The sequence below is a fragment of the Pteropus vampyrus genome, unplaced genomic scaffold (genome assembly GCF_000151845.1).
Source record: "Pteropus vampyrus isolate Shadow unplaced genomic scaffold, Pvam_2.0 Scaffold44, whole genome shotgun sequence".
NCBI lineage: Eukaryota > Metazoa > Chordata > Mammalia > Chiroptera > Pteropodidae > Pteropus > Pteropus vampyrus.
The window spans coordinates 2,444,122-2,465,113 of NW_011888825.1; the positions used below are offsets into that span (position 1 = coordinate 2,444,122).

A 20,992-nucleotide genomic window follows, 5' to 3' on the forward strand; every position below is an offset into this window, starting at 1 on the left:
TAGAAAATGAGGGCATTAATATCTGCTTGATCTCCTGATGAGTTTGTTGGGAGACTGGAATGAAAAGGAGAAAAACAGGCATGTGAACACTTAGCACGACGCCAAATTGTTCTGTATATTTGAAATGGTATTATCATTCTTATTGGGGAGGCAATGTGATGAGGTTGCAGGAGGGCTGGACTAAGGACTAGTATCTGAGGACTTTGAGAATGACCTCAAAGTTTCCTTGTCTGCAGAATTGAGGGGAATGAACATTGTTAATAGACTCCTTCATCTTAAAGTTTAACAATGCTGCTGCTGATGGTGGTGGTGAACATGGTGATGATGGTGAGGACGAAGGTGATGATAGTGATAGTGGTGATGATGATAATGGTGATGGTAATGACAGTAGTGAGGATGGTGATGATTGTAATGATGACAGTGATGATGGTGATAATGGTGATGTCAGATATCTGAGATCACCTGACCTCAGCATCATTTCTTGCCAGCCTTCCTCAACCTACGGCCCCACTGTGTCAAAGGCACGTGAGGTGGGCTGGTGATGAGATGGAGGAGAAGACCTAAAAGGCTAGAGAGAAGGAATGATTCAAGATGTTAGAGGATAGTGCACTTGTTGCAACCAGTTAATGGTCTTATTAAGATATAATTCACATATCATACAATTAGATGGCTTTTAGTTTATTAATAGAGTTATACATTGATCACCTCCATAAATTTTAGAACATTTTTATTACCCTCCCCCCCAAAAAAACCCTGCACTCTGTTACCCAATGCCCCATCTGTCCCTGTGAAGCTATAATTTTTAGTTACCTCTGCCTTACAGAATGAGAAAGTTGGGGTTTGGAGAGGAGACTAACTTGCCCAAGGCCATGCAGTTGGTATGTGACAATATCAGAATTTTATCCAGGTGTGTTGGAACCCGAAGCCTATCTCCTGAACATACTGGTCAGTTTGCCAGTGAGGTACCTCAGGTTCAGAGAATACATGTAAGCACTCCAAGGCCAAACAGCTATGGCTCTTAAGTGGTCAGGCTTGGACTCAAATTTAGAATCAGCTCCTAATCCTGTTCTGTTCTACCCTGCTACATTCCCACCCGCTCAGGGTAAGTAAAGCAACATAATTAGTATCAGTGGCATCCCTAGGGTTTGAGAGAGAGCCCTAAAACTAGCTGTGGCTTTTCTATTGGTGCCTGGTCTGAGGCTCAGCCTGGACTTTGGAAGTCAATGGCACCTGCCACCTACTCTCTTTACCTTTTGGCCCTGGGCACCATACAGCTGGAGAGGAGCGACTCCAACCAGAAGGAAGAGCAAGGCTTGCAAGATAGGAAAGCCTCTATCTAGTCTTTTCTAAAGCATCTATCTTCCCAGGAATGCATGCATTTGAGAACACCTACTACCTGCTCAGATGTTTGGAAGCTGTGGGTGGGTCTGAGAGGAGTGTAGACATGCTCCCTAAGAGGGACGGGATGGAAAAGCAGAGCTGCTTGATGGAAAAGCCTTGCCTGGGAATCTGGATTTTGGGGTCTAGTCTCCACCCTGCCCTGGACAACTACAGTCAAAGTGCTTAATCTATCTGAGCCCAGTTTCCCTATCTGCAAATTTAGGGAGAAAATGGGGAACTAAATTTGAAAGAATCATGAGTTCCTAGGAAGAAAATGTGCTATAGTTACTTGACAGGGTTTTTATTTTTAAATGCCAAGGAAGTCGGTGATTTATTTGACAATGGGTTGGATTTCTACCTTTCTAACTGGGGCAAGGAGGACTCACTTGCATATTTCTTACTTTCTATATGAACAAGAGATCAGGCAAGGATCTGAAAAACACTCCATGGAAGAGGAATGGACCGTGATAATAAACACAGTAGAGCCAAGTATCTGAGTAGTTAGGAGAATTTATTTCTCACAACATCTTCTCTCCACTCTCCCGGAGGTGCCCATGGCAACGGGCACCAGAAGGACCTCATTCTTCCATCTTCTGTGGAAGAAAAAAATCATACACAGGATATGAGTCACACCTAAGGCAAGGCTGAGTATCATCTTCAAGTGGGGCAGCTAGAAAGGCTGGAACTTCAGACAAATATTAAGGAATGGTATTGTAAAAACAAAGCAAGTCAAGCCCCTGTAGAAGAGATGCATCCCCTGGAAAGCAGGAGTTTATTGGATAGGGCCTCCTGCAACAGGAAGGAACTGGGATGATAAGATGTATGGCTCTCGATCCCTCTCTACTCATTCTCCTGAGAGCCTGAAACCATGGGAATCTGGCTAAAGTAGTGGCATCTGTGAGCGCATGACCAGCAGCAAAGAAGAGGAACCCACAGTCACCTTCCAAATTCTCCCTGGTGCTCCCTTGGTCCTGGGGCTCAGAACCTCTGGGGAAGAAATCTGCTCTCACCTGGCCCCCCATATCTCTCCTCTTGGCCCTCAGCTTGTTGACCTGGGACTCGGCGATGTCAGCTCGCTCCTCGGCCTCCTCCAGTTCGTGCTGGACCCTCCGGCACCTGGACAGCTGTGTGTTGGCCTGCTCTTCCTGAATGGAAGACAGAGGGGTAGGAGGCTGAGGAAGACCCCCACTCAGGCTCTGAGGCCCCCAGTCCTTGCAGGCCTCTGGGGAATTGGGGAAATAGGAGAGCTTGGGCTCCAGATTCCCTGTCCACAGAGGACAGAAAGCTGAGCTCTCCAGGGGTGATGATCCACCTGTACCCCTCTTCCCCCACACCCCTCCTCTATGCCATCTATCCCACTGAAGCATTTTGAATAATACCCAAGTCCAGAGTCCTCCCAAGGCATCTAGAGGTATCAGAGACCAATGGCCTAAGTCCCTTTTGCCCTGTTCCTGCACCCAGCACAATCTGCCTGTGACCAGGCCATTGTATGGGCCTATTTCAGAATGAGCCAAGGGTTCCTGACAAAGGTGACCTCCTGGGCACCCTCCAGGCTGGCCAGTCCTGCTGCGACTGTACTAATGTGATGGGCATGAAACTCTCCCCCCATGTAACCAGTTCAGATCTACTTCCCTGAGGTCGGGATGGAACTGACCAGCCTCATGGGCAGGGAAGAAAAGGGACAAGGAAAGAAACCACATGTCCCTTATTTATCTAGGGCAGGGTCTTCCAAATTTTGTTTCTCAGAATGCTAGTCCTGTGGGATGGGATGCTCTGCACATAATAAGAAGGTTCCTAGGTCCATTAGGGTGAGAAATGTTGCATTCTAGAAGGTCTCTTTCACTTTGAAGAGTCAATTACATATAATCTGCAAAATCTGAGAAATCCTTGAAGTAAAGCAACCAGTTCAACTTTTTTAACCCAGCGTTTCCCAGACTATTTCTTTTCTGTAAAAGAACCCCACATCCCCCACAACCCCCAGCCCTGGCTTCCTGCTATTAACATCCCTCAGACCTAGTGTCTCCAGAAGATACTTTGGGAATTTTTGGTTTCAGCCCATTCCACTTCCTCCCTTTTGGTTTCCCCTATTTGATCAAGGGCAGATGAATAAGGATGGACTGGAGCGGTGGGAGTTAGGGAGGGCTGGGTCAGGACTGGGTGGTGGGGACTAGGGGGTAGGGTGGGGTGGGATGACGTGAACTAGGGTGAGGTGTCTAAGGTCAGCCATGGGCAAAGAGGGCTGGTGGGTCGTGATGAGGTGGTTAGGGAGTCACGATGAAGCAAGTCTTGCAGGTGGACTAAGATGCTCTGAGGTCTTGGGGTGGGGTTGTGTGGGGTGGGCTGAGGCAGAGTGAAGGGAGGGACAGGGCTGGGCCATGTGAGGTGAGGCAAGAGGCACAGAGGAAGTGGAGGTGGAGTGGGATTGTGTAACACGGACCAAGGGAGGGAGGAGGGCAAGAGTCCCTGTGTTTATAGCCCATGAAAACTCAGGCCTCAGGCTCCGCAGACTCTAAGAAACAGCAACACACTCCCTCTCAGGGCTGGGGGACACCCAGGCTGTCATGAGCTCCCTGGACCTCCAATACTCACTGCCTCCTCAGCCTGCCTCTTGTAAGTCTTCACTTTGGCCTGCAGCTTGTCCACTAGGTCCTGGAGCCTGAGGATATTCTTGCGGTCTTCCTCAGCCTGCAAAAGAGCATCTATGTTAGGGGGCCCCAAAGGCACTGCTGTTCTGATGGGATCTGATCGATAAAACATTCACTGAGGTTTTGAGACCTCTACCTGGTAAGTCATTTCCTTGACTTTTCGCTCATATTTGTGGGCCCCCTTCAGAGCTTCAGCTCCCCTCTTCTGTTCAGCATCAAGTTCATTTTCCAACTCCCGCACCTAGGTGTGGTGAAGAGAACGCAGAATTCAAGTTAGATCTCCCGGGCTTCTCTCCTGGACTCATGTGTCCATCATTTTAGAGTGAACTTAATATCCTCTAATTATATTTTGCAAAAATGTCTCCTCTTAGGGTTCAGAAACCACATTTTATTCACAAGGCTGCCACTACTGCATGCAGTGGCTTTGTGCAAATGAAAACAAGATGCTCTCTTTGGGCAGGGGCAACCCAGGTGCATACAGCTTAGCTATTGGGTTGGGCTTTGCAAAAGACATCCCTTCCTCTCGGGCCATGCAGCTTGGTGAGGCTGTGCTTCAGCTCTGACTTGTCCTTGTAGGTGAAACCTGCTTGACTGTTCATGGTGGCCCTGATTCCAGATCAAGTAAGACAGCAGGGGGCATGGAGAGAACTTGCACCAGGAATAGCCCAAGGCGTGCTCAAGTTCCAGGTCCAGCTGAATGATCCAAAGCAAGACAGCTGCCCTCACTGGGAATGAGTTTTTTTTTTTTTTTTGTATTTAGGATGGAGATTACAATTCCCACCCAAGCTAACTCCAATGTTGGGATCAAATTAGACAAAGGATATGGAAATATTTTTTAAATGATAAAGTGCTACATGGGTGTTCATTTCATAGCTGCTTCCACCTTTCCTGAAGTCTTGAGGGGAGAGGACAGCCATCAACAACTCAGGTCACCAACTGTGGCCCCAAATCTATAATCCAGAGAGAGCCAAGAAGTGGGGGTGGCGGCCAGCCACTGAGAATCCCAGCCACCACAGATGGAACGCAGCTCTGGGCTTGCAGACTCACTAGATCAACTGTGAAATTTACTAGTAGAAATGGCTAACTCTGGGCACTGTTCCAAAAGAGACCTCCAACCTCCACCCTCTACCCTACTGGTCCTGTGAAACTGTCTCCCATCAGGTTCTACAAAACATTTATTTCCCTAGGAGTGCTCTCTGGGTCTCTGTAAAGTTTACGAGACCAAGATAACTGAGGAGCTGGAAACTGGAGGACTTTCAAGGCTCCTCATCATGCAAGGGAAAGGCTGGCTGAGGGCTCCCTGCCAACCTAGGCATCAAAGAATTCTGGAGGGTGGCATGGGTTCTGGTCCCTCCCTTGGGGGAGGGATCCATGAGAAGGACAAGCCTAAGCTCATTTTAATAGATAGAATAAGGAAAAATAAGCATTTAAAGAATTTTTTAAGCATTTAAAGAGAATAAGGAAAAATAAGCATTTAAAGAATTTTTTTGGAAGCTCTAACTTTCATGGTGTTTACTTTTGTTACTCATGCCTTGTAGTTTTTAGCCAAAAAAAAAAAAAAATCTTTTCACATTTAAAGTGTATAAGTGCTGGTGACCACTTCCTTGGGAGGCTGACATAAAGAATGACTTCATTTGAGTCTTTCCTGCTGGGAGAAGTAGTTCCCTTCTTTTTGCCTCCTCCTCCTCTTCTTTCCCTCCCACTCTCATTTCCTTTCTCCCGGTGACAACAGAGACATTTTGACAACCTCCCCCACAGAGTCCTTCTCCAAAATGTTAGCTGGTAGTGGAGTCCATTTTAAAAACAAATGAAATAAACCATTATGGGACTAAAGGGGGGAAAAACCCAAGAGAAACAGAAAACAAAGGGAACAATCAACAAAGAAACTAAACAACTATAAAATATGTTCCCAGATGGAGAAAAAGCAGACTGTCCTATGTGGGGCATTGGCGTTCCTGGTGCATTAGCCTGGAGGAAGTGCCCATCATCTTTCATTTAGGATGCAGTGAAAAATATACCAGAACTGCAGATTGTGTTTAGAGGTTAGGAAATCTGGGAAAGGACTGAGACCCAGAAGTGGAACATGGAGGGAGACTACAGATATTATATAGGATAGGCCATCATTTATCAAAGAGGAGCTTGGTTCAAAATTTAAATTCCACTAAAATGTGTAATTTTATGATTGTAAAGTACACCCCTCCCCATTTATGTATATCTGAAACTATGTAATACCAGGACATTTAAAAATGTCATTACACTATAGTTATTGAGGCATAAACATTCTAAAGTAGATTCGTGTGTATTGGGCTGTAGGGGCTGATGAAAGAGCAATAGGTAGGAAATTTTGCAAGTAGTCCTCAAACTAAGTCTGCAGTCTACTCAATCAGTGGCCACTTTCCCAACACCTAAATTTCTGACTTGTGATTCTGCCTGGGGCTGCAGAACTGGATATCACTTTGAGAGTGAGAGCCTTCTCAAGTCACTCTACCCGGTTCTCCAGTTTCTGGATCTGCTTCTTCCCGCCCTTCAGGGCCAGCTGCTCAGCTTCATCCAGACGGTGCTGCAGGTCCTTCACCGTCTGCTCCAGGTTCTTCTTCATCCGCTCCAGGTGGGCGCTGGTGTCCTGCTCCTTCTTCAGTTCCTCAGCCATCATGGCCGCCTGGTTAAATTCACAGAAAACATAGGTGGGCTATTTGCCCATCCCTACCCAGAGCACACAGAAGATACTGTTAAGGTTGGTATTGTGCATGCCGATAAGCGCTTCCCTCACTCAGCCATCACTGAGTACGCATAGCACTTCTCCTCATTTTCCCTCTGCTCAGTTCATCTCCCCAGGAAGTCACCACTGACTGCTTGTAGGTCTTAAAAAATAAAACCTACTTGTCATGCCCTGGTTTAGAAGCACCTTTCATATATCTCCCAATGGCATCTTTGAAGAGAAAGAATGGAGCTCACATCCGTGATGGCTTTCTTGGCCTTCTCCTCTGCATTTCTGGATTCCTGGATAGAGTTCTCCACCTCCACCTGACACTGAGCTATGTCAGCTTCTAGTTTTTTCTTGATATTTATCAGGCTTGTGTTCTACAAGAAAAGTTAGATTCCAGAGGTATAGGTTGTATTTGGACAGTTAAAACAATTGGAAGGGAGAGAGTAAGTGGTGAAGGAAATAAATCATGATTATGTTCCATTTCTTATTTTTCACATGGGGATTTGCTAGATATTGCTTCATTCTTGACAAAACAGAAGGTCCTGAGACAGACTCAAGAATTGCACATAAAATAATTGAATAAATGATAAAGGTAGACTTTCAAATATTTGAGGAAGAATAGATTATTCAATAAAAGGTATTGGAATAAGGAAATGATGGATAGACATAACAATATAAAATGAAAAATAATTCTAATGATCAAAATATACCACAAATGGAATTGTAAGAGTGAAGACAAACTGAAATACATTTGCAATGTATATTATTGAAAAAATATTCCCTTCCTTAACATATAAGACAAATCAATAAAAAAAGGGGCAAAAAATACAAATAGGTAAGATATACCAGAAGAAATACAAGCGGCAAAAAAATATGATGAAATGTTCTGCTTCATTAGTAATCAAATAAATAAGAATTTTGAAAAAGATGTATTTTCAACAATAAAATTGGTGATGATTAAAAAATAATAGCTAGGGTTTTTGAGAATTTATAGGAAGGAGCTCTCACATATTTTCCAAATGGGGTTAAAAAATGAGGACAACCTAATTAAAGATTAATTTACAATATATTATAAATGTCTTTAGTATTTGGACTGTGAAGTTTTACTTCTAGGAATTTATTTAATTCTAGGAATTTAAGGAAATAATAATAATGGATATATGTGAAAACTTAGTTATAAAGAAGTTCATTATAGCAATCTTTCTAATAGCAAAGTTTTTTTTTTTTTTGCAGAACAGTGTAAAACATCCAACCATAGAGGATTGATTAAATAAATATCATAATACACAACTATAATGGTCTACTTTTCTGCCATTAAAAATAGTAATAGAAGACTAAAGATGTAGAAATATGTTCATGACACATAATTAAATGAAAATAAGTTGCAAAAACAGTTTGATCACATTTTTACAAAAAATATATTTATGTATATAGACAAGGGCTTAGAATGAAAGATCTCAAATGCTAACAATATGGTTGGTATTTTTCTTCTATTCGTTTGCTTGTATTCCCTATTTTTTATAATATGGAATTTAAAAAAACTTTTATAAAAATTATTATTTCGAAGACGATTTTAATTTTCTAAGATTGTGACTTAAATGTTATTTCCTCTGTGAAGACTTCTCTAGCCCTTTTATGCAATAATCCACACTTCCGTGCTCTAATTTCCCCACAAAAGGAATGCACTTTTGCCTTTAGATAAAAGAAGGCTAAGAAATTCGTCCATCTAGAGTCAAAGTTATTTCAAGAACTAAACTAAATGAAACTTTGTCTTGATTGCTAGTCTGGGAGGAGAGGTGGGGGCTCCTGTCCATGGTGCTGGTCTCCGGCCTGCCTCCAGGGGGAACCTCAATTGGAGGGAGGAGGACGCACCTGGGAGTGCAGGAGCTGCACGCGGTCGCTGGCATCCAGCAGCTCCTGCTCTGACAGCCTTCGGGTCCGCTCTGTCTGGTCCAGAGCCACCTTTATCTCCTCCAGCTCTTCCAGCAAGAGACCATTCCTTCGCTCTGTGATGGCCAGCTGCTCCTTGAGGTCCTCATTGTTCCTCAGGGCGTCATCCAGGTGCAGCTGGGAGTCCTTCAGGGAAAACCAGGAGTGAGGCCAGAGCCCAGGGCAGGCCCAGGGCCAGCCAGACCTGCCAGAGGCCACACCCTCACCTTGAGCTGGCCTTGGACTGAGCGCAGGTGTTTCTGGGTCTCTGCCAACTGGCGGCTGGAGTGGCCCAGCTGAATCTCCATCTCATTGAGATCACCCTCCATCTTCTTCTTCAGCCTCAGGGCGTCGTTCCGGCTCCTGATCTCAGCATCCAGCATGCTCTGCATGGCCTCTGCTGCCCGCTGGCTGTTTCTTTTTAGCTGCTCTATTTCTTCATCCTTCTCAGTGACCTTGCGGTCAAATTCGGATTTTACCTGGCTCAGCTCTAGTTGCACACGCAAAATCTTGCTCTCTTCATGTTCCAAGGAACCCTAATAAAAGCAAAGGAGAGAATGGAAGTGCTGTGGGTAGCCATCTTCTTGAATGGGTATTTTCATCCCCTTTATGATAAAATGAGTATGATAAAAATACCCATTTTACAAGTAAGTAGAACAATACTCAGAGGTCAAACAATTTTGCTCCCAAATGTCCCTACTAGTAATGAAATTGGATCTAAAATTTTGTTATTAACAGTAACGTCTTGAGAGGTACAGAGCATCTTTTTGAATTAGCGAAAATTTTATTGAGTGTGTCTATTTTAATAGGGCCATAAGTCAGGAGCCAATCTGTTCTCTAAAACGACAGGGCAATTGCTCTCCCGTTACCCTGCCTTATGCAAATTTCCCTAGCAACATTTCAATCACCCACCCTACGCTAGCTATAGCTGATTATGACATCAGGACACTGCACTGTTTTGACTGCAGAATTCTCAGGAGTTAAAGAGGTTCGTGTGCAAATCCCTGTTAAAACTGAGGGATTCGGAGCCAGCTCTTGGGATGTTTGGTGAGTGATTTCTTGCTTCCTGACAGGAAGACATTGGGGACACAAAGAACAAATTTATTTATTTTCAAAAGAGGGAAATACAATGGACTAGACTGAACATCCAGGAGATGAAGCAGCAGAGCACAGCTGTCTGCCCCAGGGCAGCTGGATGTTCTTCCTGGTGGAGCCTCAGTGCCTCCTAGCAGGAAGGGGCTCCTCTCCTTTAGTGCCCTGCCTTCTTGAGCTTCTGCGTGTCACATCCAAGACACTTGCCTCCACCTCTTCTAGAGAAGCTTGGAGGTCTGACTTTTCTTGCTCCACTTGCTTCTTGTTCTTTTCCACTTCCTGAAGATTCTTTCCAGTTTCTGCAATCTGCTCCGTTAGGTCAGAAATCTCTTCTGCAAAGAACAAACTTGGTTTAGCCTGTTGCAACAGGCTCCATTTGACAGCACGAGCATTTGCCAAGCAATTTAGGGATGGGTGATTTATCCACGACGTTTATAGAGGAGAGAATACAGTGAAGTCCTTTGGGTGAGGTGTCTGCATGACACAGGTTCATTGCCTCATCTGAACCGTGCAGAGAGAGGAGTGACAAGAGCACTATACAGCTAGCCCTAAAACTTCACGAAGTATACAAAATGGTCCAGAAAGAACCGGAGGAGAGAATTGTGGAGAAAATGCACAGAATCATAGTCTTTCGGAACTAGGGGCATCAGTGCGTGGCTTAATTTTGAAGGTCAGGAGTCAGAGGTCCTAAGGGACTTAGTGACATGCCCATGGACACAAAGCCACATAAAGACAGAATCTTTGGAAATTTTATTCTCTAACAGTGAACTTAGAAGCCCACTGTGTCCTCCGTTCTTGAGGTCGGGACTTTGCTGCTACTATGCCTTATGTTAGGAAGTTTCAGGCCTTGGGATGAGCTGAGTAGATGTGAGGATTTTGTGGGGCAGTGGGAAGGAGGCATTTGGAGGTGGCTGTGGCCACATGGGGGAGGGGTGGCCAGAAGAGAAGGGGAATATTACACACCTGTGGTGGGGAGCGAGCTCACCTTGCAGATTTTTATTCTCCCGCCTCAGCGTCTCTAACTGATCCACCACCTCCTCGTAGGCGTTTCGCATCTTGAAGATTTCAGTACTAAGTGACCTGGACTCTTTCTGAGCTGCTTCCAACTCAGCTTGACTCTCATCTAGCTTTTGCTTCCACTCTGCAAGGACCTAAGAGTAACAGAGGCATGCGTGAGAAGCAGCAAGGGCCTAGGGACTGTCTGCAATGCCAGGGTTTTACTCTTCCATCCTTAGGGACCAGAGAAACAGGGTATATGTGTGGGGGGTAGCATTCTGGATCAGGGGCTCTAAACTGATATCTGTACAGCGATCTACTGTATTCTTGAAGATGTTTTGATCTCAAAGTAAGCCGAATTAGCTTTAACGAAAAATAAATTTCCCTTTGGAGGGACTGTCACAAAAGTAAAGAGACACTGCAAAGCCCCAAACCTCCCAAACTGGGACGTGATGCTCTGACTGAGGGCCTCCCATAATATATGTGCATCTCACACATGTGGACGCAAAAGGCTGTCACTTTCATCACCACTCTTAAAAATTTGTAGGGAAGGACCTTATCGAAGTTCCTCTGCTTCTTGTCCAAGGTGGCACAAGCTGTGTTGGCCCGCTCCAAATCCAGCATCAGGTCGTCCACTTCTCCCTGAAGCCTCTGCTTGGTTTTTTCCAAGGAAGCGCACTTGGAGCTCACCGCCTCTGTGTTTTCTTCTGCTTCCTGGAGCCTCTGGGCCAGTTTTTTTCTAAGAGAATCAGATTTTTCTTTTCTTAGCAAAAGTAGACTGTTTCAGAAGTGTCAGATCAGAAGAAAAACAGTCTGTAAGGGATTGGAATTTGATAAGACCAACACCTAGAGTTGATGAATGGAGAGGGTTTAAGAAACATTTAAAGAATCCCAAAGCACTTGGTGGCAAAGCAGGTCACCAAGGAGGCCCCAGGGAATCAGGTGGAATAGATTATGCCACACAGGAAGGACAGGGAGACCCTATCTGAATTCTTAAGAAAACCTGAAGGCCTGGGCAGAGAGATGCTCCAGGAAGAAATCTCTGTTCTTTCACTTGTGTCCCAGGGTCATCTCTCTTACAGTAACCTAGGAGCCCATACTTGGCCTCCTCCAGCTCCTCTGTGCGCTGGATGGCGTCTGTCTCATATTTGGTCCTCCACTGGGCGACCTCGCTGTTGGCCTTGGACAGCGCCCTCTGCAGCTCAGCTTTGCCTTCCTGCTCCTCCTCATACTGTTCCCGCAGCAGGTCGCAGTCGTGGCGGGAGGACTGCAGGGCGTGGGCCAGGGCGTTCTTGGCCTGCGGAATTACAGTGGTGACATATTGTGAAAATATTTGGCTATTTTACAAGTTAAGATATTTTTATTTAAACCAGCATTTCTCAAGTTCAATCATTCCCATGCTGCCTTCACAAGAAGGAAAACTTAGCTGCTACTGTATCCTGGCTGGAGGACAGCCCCCTGCTCCTGTAATGGACCTTCTCATTACTCAGTCAGGCTCTGGTTCTCACCACTCCCCTCCCACCGACCCTGGTCCACCAAAGACCCTTACCACATGATAGAAAGATGGGAGACAAATATAGCACTTGCTCTTTTTTAGCTGGAGCATGGGAGAATTCCAAAAGATTGCTCTGTAAGTCTGAGCTGGTACATGGCAACCTCAGAATTATAATTATACACTTTCTGTGGACTCCTGGATTCTCATTCCAACACTTGAACACATTGCCAGCATTACTAAGCACCTATGGTGAGCATGGTTCTATTGTGCACTGTACCACCTTCTACAAGTACAGTAGGGAAAAATGATTCTTGCCCTATAGGAGTTTACAGATCAGTGGGGAGACATGCACTATAAACATAAGTATCTAGATATTCACATAAGAGCATGAAGATGATATTCATGTTTATGCAGATGTCCCCAGGGTACTCCTAAACTCATACAGTCTTTTGGGAGAAAGGGAGTTTAAAATTGAGTGTTGTAGCAGATGATACACAAAGTGTGATGAAAAAAAAGAAAAGGAGGACGTTTCATGGGGCTGGGATGAATTGCTGGACAGAGCGAAAGAATTTACAGAGGCCCAGATGATCAAGCTGGCGCAGTGATGGGGAAGGGATTCTGGAGAAGGAAGTTTACTAGACGACCCTGTGGGAGACCGAGGAGCCCAGAGGATAGAGCACCTTGAAAGAGTTTTCCAGCTCTGAGGCAGGAGATCCAATGCCACAGCCCTCTAGCCTCAAACACTAGGTTCCTACCACACTCCGAGGCAGAGAGGAGAAGCATCAGATTTTGTGATGTAGCACTGCCTCCAACCAGCTTCCTGGCTCATCAGGTTGTGTCTGACTCTGCCATACCAAGAAGTATCCTTACCTTGGTTTCTTCTTCCAGTTGCCTCTTAAGCTCTTCCAGCTGCTGGGTGAGGGTCTGCTTGCCTTTCGTTAGCTGTAAAACCAGAGCCTCCTTTTCTTCCACTTGGTGGCTCAGCTCCCCTACCAAACAGACATGGTCCCCATGTCAGCCTTGCTGCCCACCCTCTCCCATGGCCCAGCTGGACCCCAGCGCCCTGCTCGTCCTCACCATTTTGGGTCTGCAGTCTTGCCTTCTGCATGTTCAGATCATGGATTAATTGTGTCTGTTGTTCGTCCTTGGCTTTGATTTCATTAAATTGGTCTTCCGCAGTCCGGCACATTCTTTCCATGTTACCCTTTAAAAAGAAAAATTCAGTGTGAATGAGAAAAATAAGTTCCTGGTGTCCAATATTGAACTGGACCATTCAATAATTTAACTTCTTGTCAGGTAAAATAAAAATGCAGAATACATAAAGATCATTTTAAAAATGATCGTTTCAGGTTTGCTTTATTTTTACTTGTGATTGCTGCTTCATTGCCAACAGCTTGGAACACCAGCTTTTGGTTGATAAGTATTTAATGATTTGCGGACAAACCTTTGAGAAGATTCTACCCAAAAGAGCCCTGGGATCTTTTTGTAATATAAATAATTCTATTGCCATGTGAATAGTATTACCTTCTGATGTACCTGTTTGCAAGCAACATACTCAGGTGACAGCGTTGAACATTTCATTTAGTTATACAAAAGGTTCCCTGTGGTGGAGATGGCATGGAGAGATCCTCCCCCCTCCACCGCCGTAGCCTCTAGTTGGCCTGTGCTTTTTAGTGAAGTTTGTTCAAAAACCTTGTATATGTTGTAGATCTCTTTCCTCCTCCACCCACCTCATATAACATAAAAAAAATATAATGAGCATATATTGGTCCTTAGACTGCAAAGTGTGAGATGGCAGCAAAAGAGGCAGGGTTATTGGGTTCCAAGAAAGTCCTCAAGGAGCTTAGGATCTCTTTGAGAAAATGACCTAGGGACATGAAACAATTAAATCAGGTGTAGCTGAAAAGGAATGGGGACTCACAAAGACAAAAATCAAATGGAACAACAACTTAAAAAGTATAAGGCAATAGAAAGCACTTCTTCCACGGGATTTAAAAAATGCGAACTGAGAGCATGAAGCAATGATGGAGCTAGGGATGTGGAAGGGAGGCTCTGGTTATAGACACAGCATGTGGGTGATGCTAGAGTCTCTTGTAACTCAGCCAACCCTACAACCTGGTTTGGCTTGTCTCACTACAGGGGAGAGAGAAGTGAGGGGCAGAGAGGGAAGGAAGGAAGGAGGGAGGGAGGGAGGGAGAGGGAGACTACATACAGACACACTTCTTAGGGGGAAGGGAAAAACAGGACAGGCAGAACAATGGGTAAACTAGAAAGAGAGAGAGAGAAGTTTTAGTTAGGGAGTAAGGATGAAATCAAAATAATGAACGAGCAGTGTAAACTCAGACGTTAAATAAAGACAGCAAGTGGCACCATGGAGTCGCCTTAATTCTCTGACCTGTTTCTACTGCTCCTTTTCTCCACAGACACCCTGACTCCTGGGCAACCCTCTGTAGGAGGCCCGTGGCACCACATCTGGGGTCACCACTTCTACAGTCCAGCCCAGCAGTCCAAAGCACAGCTCTGAGCTCCCCAGCAGAAGGATAACACTTGAATCTAGGAGCACACAGTGCTTTGAAGTCACACACAGAGGTCAATTTACGATGAAACTGGCAAAATTTAAGCTTCTGTGCCCTCATTTGCATGGGCCCCTGATTGTGCCGGGAGCTGTAGGTTCCAAGTGGGGAGGGGAAGCCAATCATAAATGAGAATTCATATCAAGGTAGGCATTTCTGACAAATGGCCTAAAGAGATCTCCAAAAACAGGGACCACATTCTCCAAGGTGCCAGTAATTTGTGACTTATTTTTCTCAAACTAAATAAATGTTTATTTATATGCTTAATTTTGTATTCATATTTTATGTATATTTTCTTAAAGAGCCCTCTGAGCTTTGTATGCTTCAGGTGCCATAAAACCTGGATCTGCCCCCACTTTCATGCATAACTTTACATTGGCTATGCCTCACGGGGACCAATATTGTGGGCGAAGGAGATGGCTTGTAGATAACTATACCCAGCAAGGTCTTTTAGTGTAATCCATCCACAGGTTTAGTTCTAGAAAATGCCAGATGGGTCGGAAGCTTTCTGCAAAACTCTAGAAGGATGATGAGATCTCGAGTCATAGCAGATCATTGTACCGAGCTTGACTGACTTGAAAGAATTTGAGGAATTGAGAACAGGCAGAAGTGGGGACAGAGCTTCAGGTTAGAACAAGCAGTGAGTTTGGGCATTGAATGACACATGACCCTGTCAGGCAGACGTGGTGGCCTTGCATTCACCAAGCACAGAGGGTCAGGTACCTTCGACTTGGAGATGGTCTCAATGTTGCTGGCCATGTCATCGATCTCCATCTTCAGCTCACTCTTCTCCTTCTCCAGCTTCTGCTTGACCCTCTGCAGGTTGTCTATCTGCTCCCCAAGCTCAGCCACACTGTCCGCGTGCTTCTTCCTCAGGGTGGCCGCAGTGGCTTCATGCTGCAGGGTGGCCTCCTCCAGATCCCTGCGCATTTTCTGGAACTCAGCCTCCCTCTTCTTGTTCATCTCGATCTGGGCTGAAGTCGCCCCACTTGCTTCTTCCAGCCGCTCGCTGATCTCCTCCAGTTCCCTGGCCAGATCCGAGCGCTGCTTCTCAATCTTGCCTCTGAACGTGCGTTCTGCTTCAATCTCTTCCTCCAGCTCTTCTGTGCGGGCCTGAAAGGGTCACTGTATCAGGAATATTGTGGGGCCAACATGCCGCCTGAGGTGGGCAGGGTGGCGAGGGATGGGGAATAGGCATTATAAAGTAAAGAATACATTGCGACATTAAGTTGGTGAAAAAAACTTGGCAACAATCTAAACGTCCACCAATAGGGGAATGGTCAAACCACTGCGGTGGAGCCATGCTCTCTAGGAGTCTGAGAAGCAGTTAGTCAACCCACATCTACTGTGGACAGCTCTGCAGGATGTGTTGCTACATGAAAGGAGAAAGCTGCAGAACAGTAGTCTCAGTGTGACGATATTTTAATGCATATATGTCATACATATTTTATGTATCTATACACATAGTTTTACGTACATGCTTATATATTTATATCCTTGTTCCTTTATATTTTTATGTACACATACAAACATACCTGTATGTGTATTTTATGTATATGTATTTTATGCATATATACGCCTTATATATTTTGGGCTCCTAACTGTGTACATAAATCCATAACAAAACATCCAGAAGAATGCGCATCCAACTGAAACTGGTAGCGACTTCTGAGAAGAGAGTGCGGGTGCTGGGCTTACGGGCGGTGATCAGAACACCCTTATCAATAGTATTTGGCCTTATTGGTAATATTTTAATTATTTCTAAGGAAATCTATTAATGTGTTACTTAGAAAATTAAAATATTGATTTGAAAAAAAGGGAAGAACAGGACATTATCTCCCGCCCCAGGGGAAGGGAAGAAAGAAGAAGTGAAGGCAGAGGGGCAAGGAGGTGCTGGCGAGGGGTCCCCAGGTGTGGGAGGTGCTGGCGAGGGGTCCCCAGGTCCGGGAGGTGCTAGCGAGGGGTCCCCAGGTCCGGGAGGTGCTGGCGAGGGGTTCCCCAGGTCCGGGAGGTGCTGGCGAGGGGTCCCCCGGTCCGGGAGGTGCTGGCGAGGGGTCCCCAGGTCCGGGAGGTGCTGGCGAGGGGGTCCCCGGGGCGGGGAGGTTCCATACTCTCACCTGCAGTTCCTTAATCGTCTTTTGTAACTGCAGACTGTGAACTTGTTCATCGTCAATTTTGGTTTGTAACTGACTGATTTCAAACTCCTTCCTGAAAATAGATATGCGTGTATTTAAGATAACATGAAATACAAGCCTTTTAAAGGGGAAAGTTGGTTTCTCGGGCTCAGACACAGAGGTGAAAATGAAAATGAAATATCTACTTCTCCAACTTCTCCTCTACTTGCTGCTTGTCATTTTCTAGATCCATAATGGATTCCTGAGACATTTTCAGGTCTCCTTCCAGCTTCCTCTTCATTCTCTCCAGGTCGGCCCGCAGTTTCTTCTCCTGCTCCAAGCAGCCCTCAAGCTGGGAAGACATGGGTGGCAAGGTTGAGACCTTGCTGGAGAAACGAGCTTGCCGCTTCAGCCAGTGCAGCCACACATATGCCCGGGGCTTTCATGGGCTCCCCTAGGGTGTGACCGCATGCCTCTGGACCCAGGATGGAGCAAGTTTTCCCCCTGCCTCCTCGCTCTTCTCTCTTCCAGAAAAGGCTGCCCCAGGTTGCTGGAGCCCACAGAGGCTTCGTGGCGCCTCTTTCAGCCAGTTCCCACTTGACCTGTCCTGGGCCATGTTCCCTGTGGAAACATGGTGCCCATAGGTGCATTCTCTTGCCCAGACAGAAAAAAATGGGCTACAGCTGTGCTCATGAAGGTGCAGATGGCACACTATCACTCCTCCCCCACTCACACCATGCAGCCCTGGGGACTCCTAGGCAAAGAATGTGTGTGTGTGTGTGTGTGTGTGTGTGTGTGTGTGTGTGTGGGTGTGCCCGTGTGCACGCACATGCATGGGCACACATAGGGGAGGGACCGGGGTGGAGGGGTGGAGCACACATGCTCTGGCCTCAGGAAAATTAAGGCGATCTGCTAAAGTTCTAGCCACAACTGAGAGTGAAACCTGAAAACTTTGAAACTGGCTCTTACATGAAGGACGAAATGTAACGTGATGGCGGGGGGTGGGGATGGTAATTTTCATGGTCACAAAGGGAACCCATTTTTAACAATGTTGGAACAGGATTGAAGCTTTTGGAACTGAAAAGAACCTAGAAATGGATGGTGCTGCTGCCGCAGCCGCCGAGGACATGAGCGGCTAATGGTTTTGCTAACACTTTGCATATGCTTAGCCTTCCACAGAAACCTTCCGAGGTAGAGCTCGTTGTACCCCCATTTCACAAGGTGGAAACTGAGGTTCCAGAGTTTAAGTGGCTCCGTCAGCATTCCAGATGTATTTGGAGTGGGCTGAGATCTCCACTCAGCGATTCCGATTCGAGTCTGAACACTCAGCCCCTGCGTCCTATTTGGACCCTGTCTTGCCTGAGCTTCTGCAAGCAATAAACGTTAGAGCACAGCCGTAAAATATCCTCACGTCATCTGCTTGCTGCTCCAGCTTGACATTTATTTTGATGAGGCCATTGACTTTGTCCTCTTCAACCTGAAGATCATCCAGTGTTTGCTGATGGGCTTCCTGCAGAGATTTCTTCTCCTTGGTCAATTTGGAGATGTTTTCTTCAAGGGCTGTCATTTCTTCAGAAAGATTCTTTACCTAGGAAAACATCAACACAAATCGAATTTTGAAACAATTAAACCAGAAGCTTCCAGCCAAGGCTATAGATTATTTTATTGAAGGACCCTGTTAAGTGTTGTCCTTTCATTGAAGGATACTGTTAAATGCAAACATGCTGCCTCTGAAGGGTAACACATCAATCTATATTCATCATAACACCTCCACGGGAATTTGTGTGTTAGGTTGGTCGATTGGGGTTTAGAATGAGGCAGGAATGGGAAGGGGAAACATAAGGTGCTCTCCAGAAAATCCACAATGGGAATCCTGTGTTGTCAGGAAGCAGGATGAGGGCACCTAACATGGAGCTTTAAAGCATTAAACTTTTTCCCACATACAATGTCCTTCCAAATCTGAGATCGCTAACTCCTGACCCCTAGGCTAAATCCATCCACAGGCATCTTTCCCTTAGTCCTCATAGTGATTTACAACCTTCGAATAAGATATTAACATTGAAAAATATGAGATTTTACACGAAGTTGGATTTCTGGCTTTTTACAGAAAGCTGGAATCTCTGGCAATGCTGGATTCTCGTTCCCACCTGGTAGCAGTTGACTGGAACTGAGTCGTGACTGCCACTTGTGGACAGGGTAAATGCTCTCCAGTGTGCCACAGTCTCCACCCCTCCCTATTGTCTATTTCCACTACTCCCAATTGTCCATCCAACACTGCCTGAGTCATCTCACACCTAGCCAACCTCATTTCTTGCTCCACCTCACTGGCAACCATTATGAGATGAATCATGCATCGTTCTTTCATGGGTAGGAAATTTTAGTCTATGTATGGTATCATGCTGTGTATTTCATTATCTTGCTTTCCTCACACTCAGCACTAGGTCTTTCATATCTATCTTGTTGCTCAGTGTGCACAAGCCTGTTGCTCTGGATGGCTGCGTAGTACTCCCTGGTGTGCGTCCTCCACATCTCACCTCTCCACTCCCCAGTGTGGATCCCGCTACTGCCTCCAGCTCTCCCCCACCACAAGCAATGCTGCCACGAACATCCTTGTACATGTATGTCCCCTTATGGACAGGTGGGAAAATTCTCTGGTTTATACACCCAGGAGCAGAAACTCTGGGTCAAAGGATATGTGGATTCTTAATTTGACTAAATATTGCAGATAGCTTTCCTGTAGGCTACTTCCATCTATACCAATAATGCATGAGGCTCCATGTACCCCCACCTTCCTGCCAAGCCTTGCCATTATCTAGCTTTCTGCCTCCGTCACCACCTGCCTCCCTCATCTGCCTGGCCCCAGTAGGCATTTCTGTTTGCTCTTCCTGTGTCAAGTGTGGTGAGAAGCAACACTGCATAGGACCCAAGGGTTCCTGCTCTGTGGAGGAGGGTTGGGGCTGGAAGGTTGTGGTGCCATCAGGCAGGTTGTGGGAGGGCTGAGAAAACCTGCAATGTAGAGAGCAAGGCAGAGGACAGAACTCGTTGGAACTTAACCGCCCATCTACGTGCTCTTGCCTCTCACTTCCAGGCAATGTTGGGTTAGTGGGGGTCCTGCCTTGCCTGTCTCCTCCTTACAGTGAGGGAGTCAGGATAGTTCAAGAAACCATGAAGTCCCTGGGTTTGCCCACCTTGTTCTCAGTGGCGTGCTTCTCCTTTTCCACTTTCGTCAGCGTCAGCTCCAGGTCATCAATGTCTCTTTTGAGAGAGGAGCATTTATCTTCCAGGTTCCTCTTCTTGGCAACCAGTTCAGAATTTATTTCTTCCTCCTCTTCTAATCTCTCATTCAGCTCCTTGACTTTTGCTTCCAGTTGAATCTTGCATTTGATGAGCCCCTCACACCGTTCCTCAGCGTCCATCAGGTTTTCTGTTTCCTGAAAGATCCAGAGCATTATGTTTGATCAGCCTCTTGACAAACCTTTCCCTCCAAAAGCCCATTAACTAGACCTAAGGTATGCGTCACACGCACTCGCACTTGTATATCATCCACATAATTTTTTAACCACTAAGCACATCATCCACTTAATAAAAATTTACCTAAAATAATTTCAATCAAAGGCATTCATGAAGTTTATAAAGCCTCTGCAAATTTGCCAATTTTGGATGCCCGGCCATCTCTCTCTTCCTCTTACCACCATCTGAAAAGTGACTCATCTCCTTTGTTATCACAAACTAAATAATAGTTTCAAAACATTTCTACTTTTTAACTTTCAACAGAAGAGTGCTGCCCACATGTCCTTAGCCTGCCTCCTCCAGAAAATTCAAAGTAGACAGGAATAAGTGATTAAGTAAATGCTCGTCCCAGAACACTTTGCAATGAGTGTCTAGTTGTTAAACTTAGTCAGGCTTCTCATACAAGAGTGTCATAAGAACTGGGCACACATTGAAAGGTTATGGATGAAAAGAGACTGTCAAGAATAAGCACCTGTGTTTACTGAACATGTGCTATGTGTTAAGTATTTTACATGCATGGACTCATCTGACCCTCCAGCAACCCTATGGGT

At 45.6% G+C, this 20,992-nt stretch overlaps 1 protein-coding gene across 1 annotated transcript in view; it reads right to left on the reverse strand.

Moving 5' to 3' along the window:
• Positions 1 to 275: 275 nt before the first annotated feature.
• The window catches only part of MYH13 (myosin heavy chain 13), a 48,996-nt gene continuing 28,279 nt past the window's right edge, over positions 276 to 20,992 (reverse strand). The window contains exons 20-38 of the mRNA XM_011359125.2: positions 20,120 to 20,362; positions 18,343 to 18,519; positions 17,138 to 17,283; positions 16,935 to 17,025; positions 15,541 to 15,930; positions 13,322 to 13,448; positions 13,115 to 13,233; positions 11,850 to 12,046; positions 11,305 to 11,488; positions 10,739 to 10,904; positions 9,961 to 10,085; positions 8,889 to 9,197; positions 8,605 to 8,808; positions 6,981 to 7,106; positions 6,514 to 6,684; positions 4,162 to 4,266; positions 3,970 to 4,065; positions 2,241 to 2,525; positions 276 to 452 (exon numbers count right to left, since the gene is read on the reverse strand). Of these exons, the coding sequence (XP_011357427.2) occupies positions 276 to 452; positions 2,241 to 2,525; positions 3,970 to 4,065; positions 4,162 to 4,266; positions 6,514 to 6,684; positions 6,981 to 7,106; positions 8,605 to 8,808; positions 8,889 to 9,197; positions 9,961 to 10,085; positions 10,739 to 10,904; positions 11,305 to 11,488; positions 11,850 to 12,046; positions 13,115 to 13,233; positions 13,322 to 13,448; positions 15,541 to 15,930; positions 16,935 to 17,025; positions 17,138 to 17,283; positions 18,343 to 18,519; positions 20,120 to 20,362 (3,438 nt within the window). The remainder of the gene's footprint in view (positions 453 to 2,240; positions 2,526 to 3,969; positions 4,066 to 4,161; positions 4,267 to 6,513; positions 6,685 to 6,980; positions 7,107 to 8,604; positions 8,809 to 8,888; positions 9,198 to 9,960; positions 10,086 to 10,738; positions 10,905 to 11,304; positions 11,489 to 11,849; positions 12,047 to 13,114; positions 13,234 to 13,321; positions 13,449 to 15,540; positions 15,931 to 16,934; positions 17,026 to 17,137; positions 17,284 to 18,342; positions 18,520 to 20,119; positions 20,363 to 20,992) is intronic.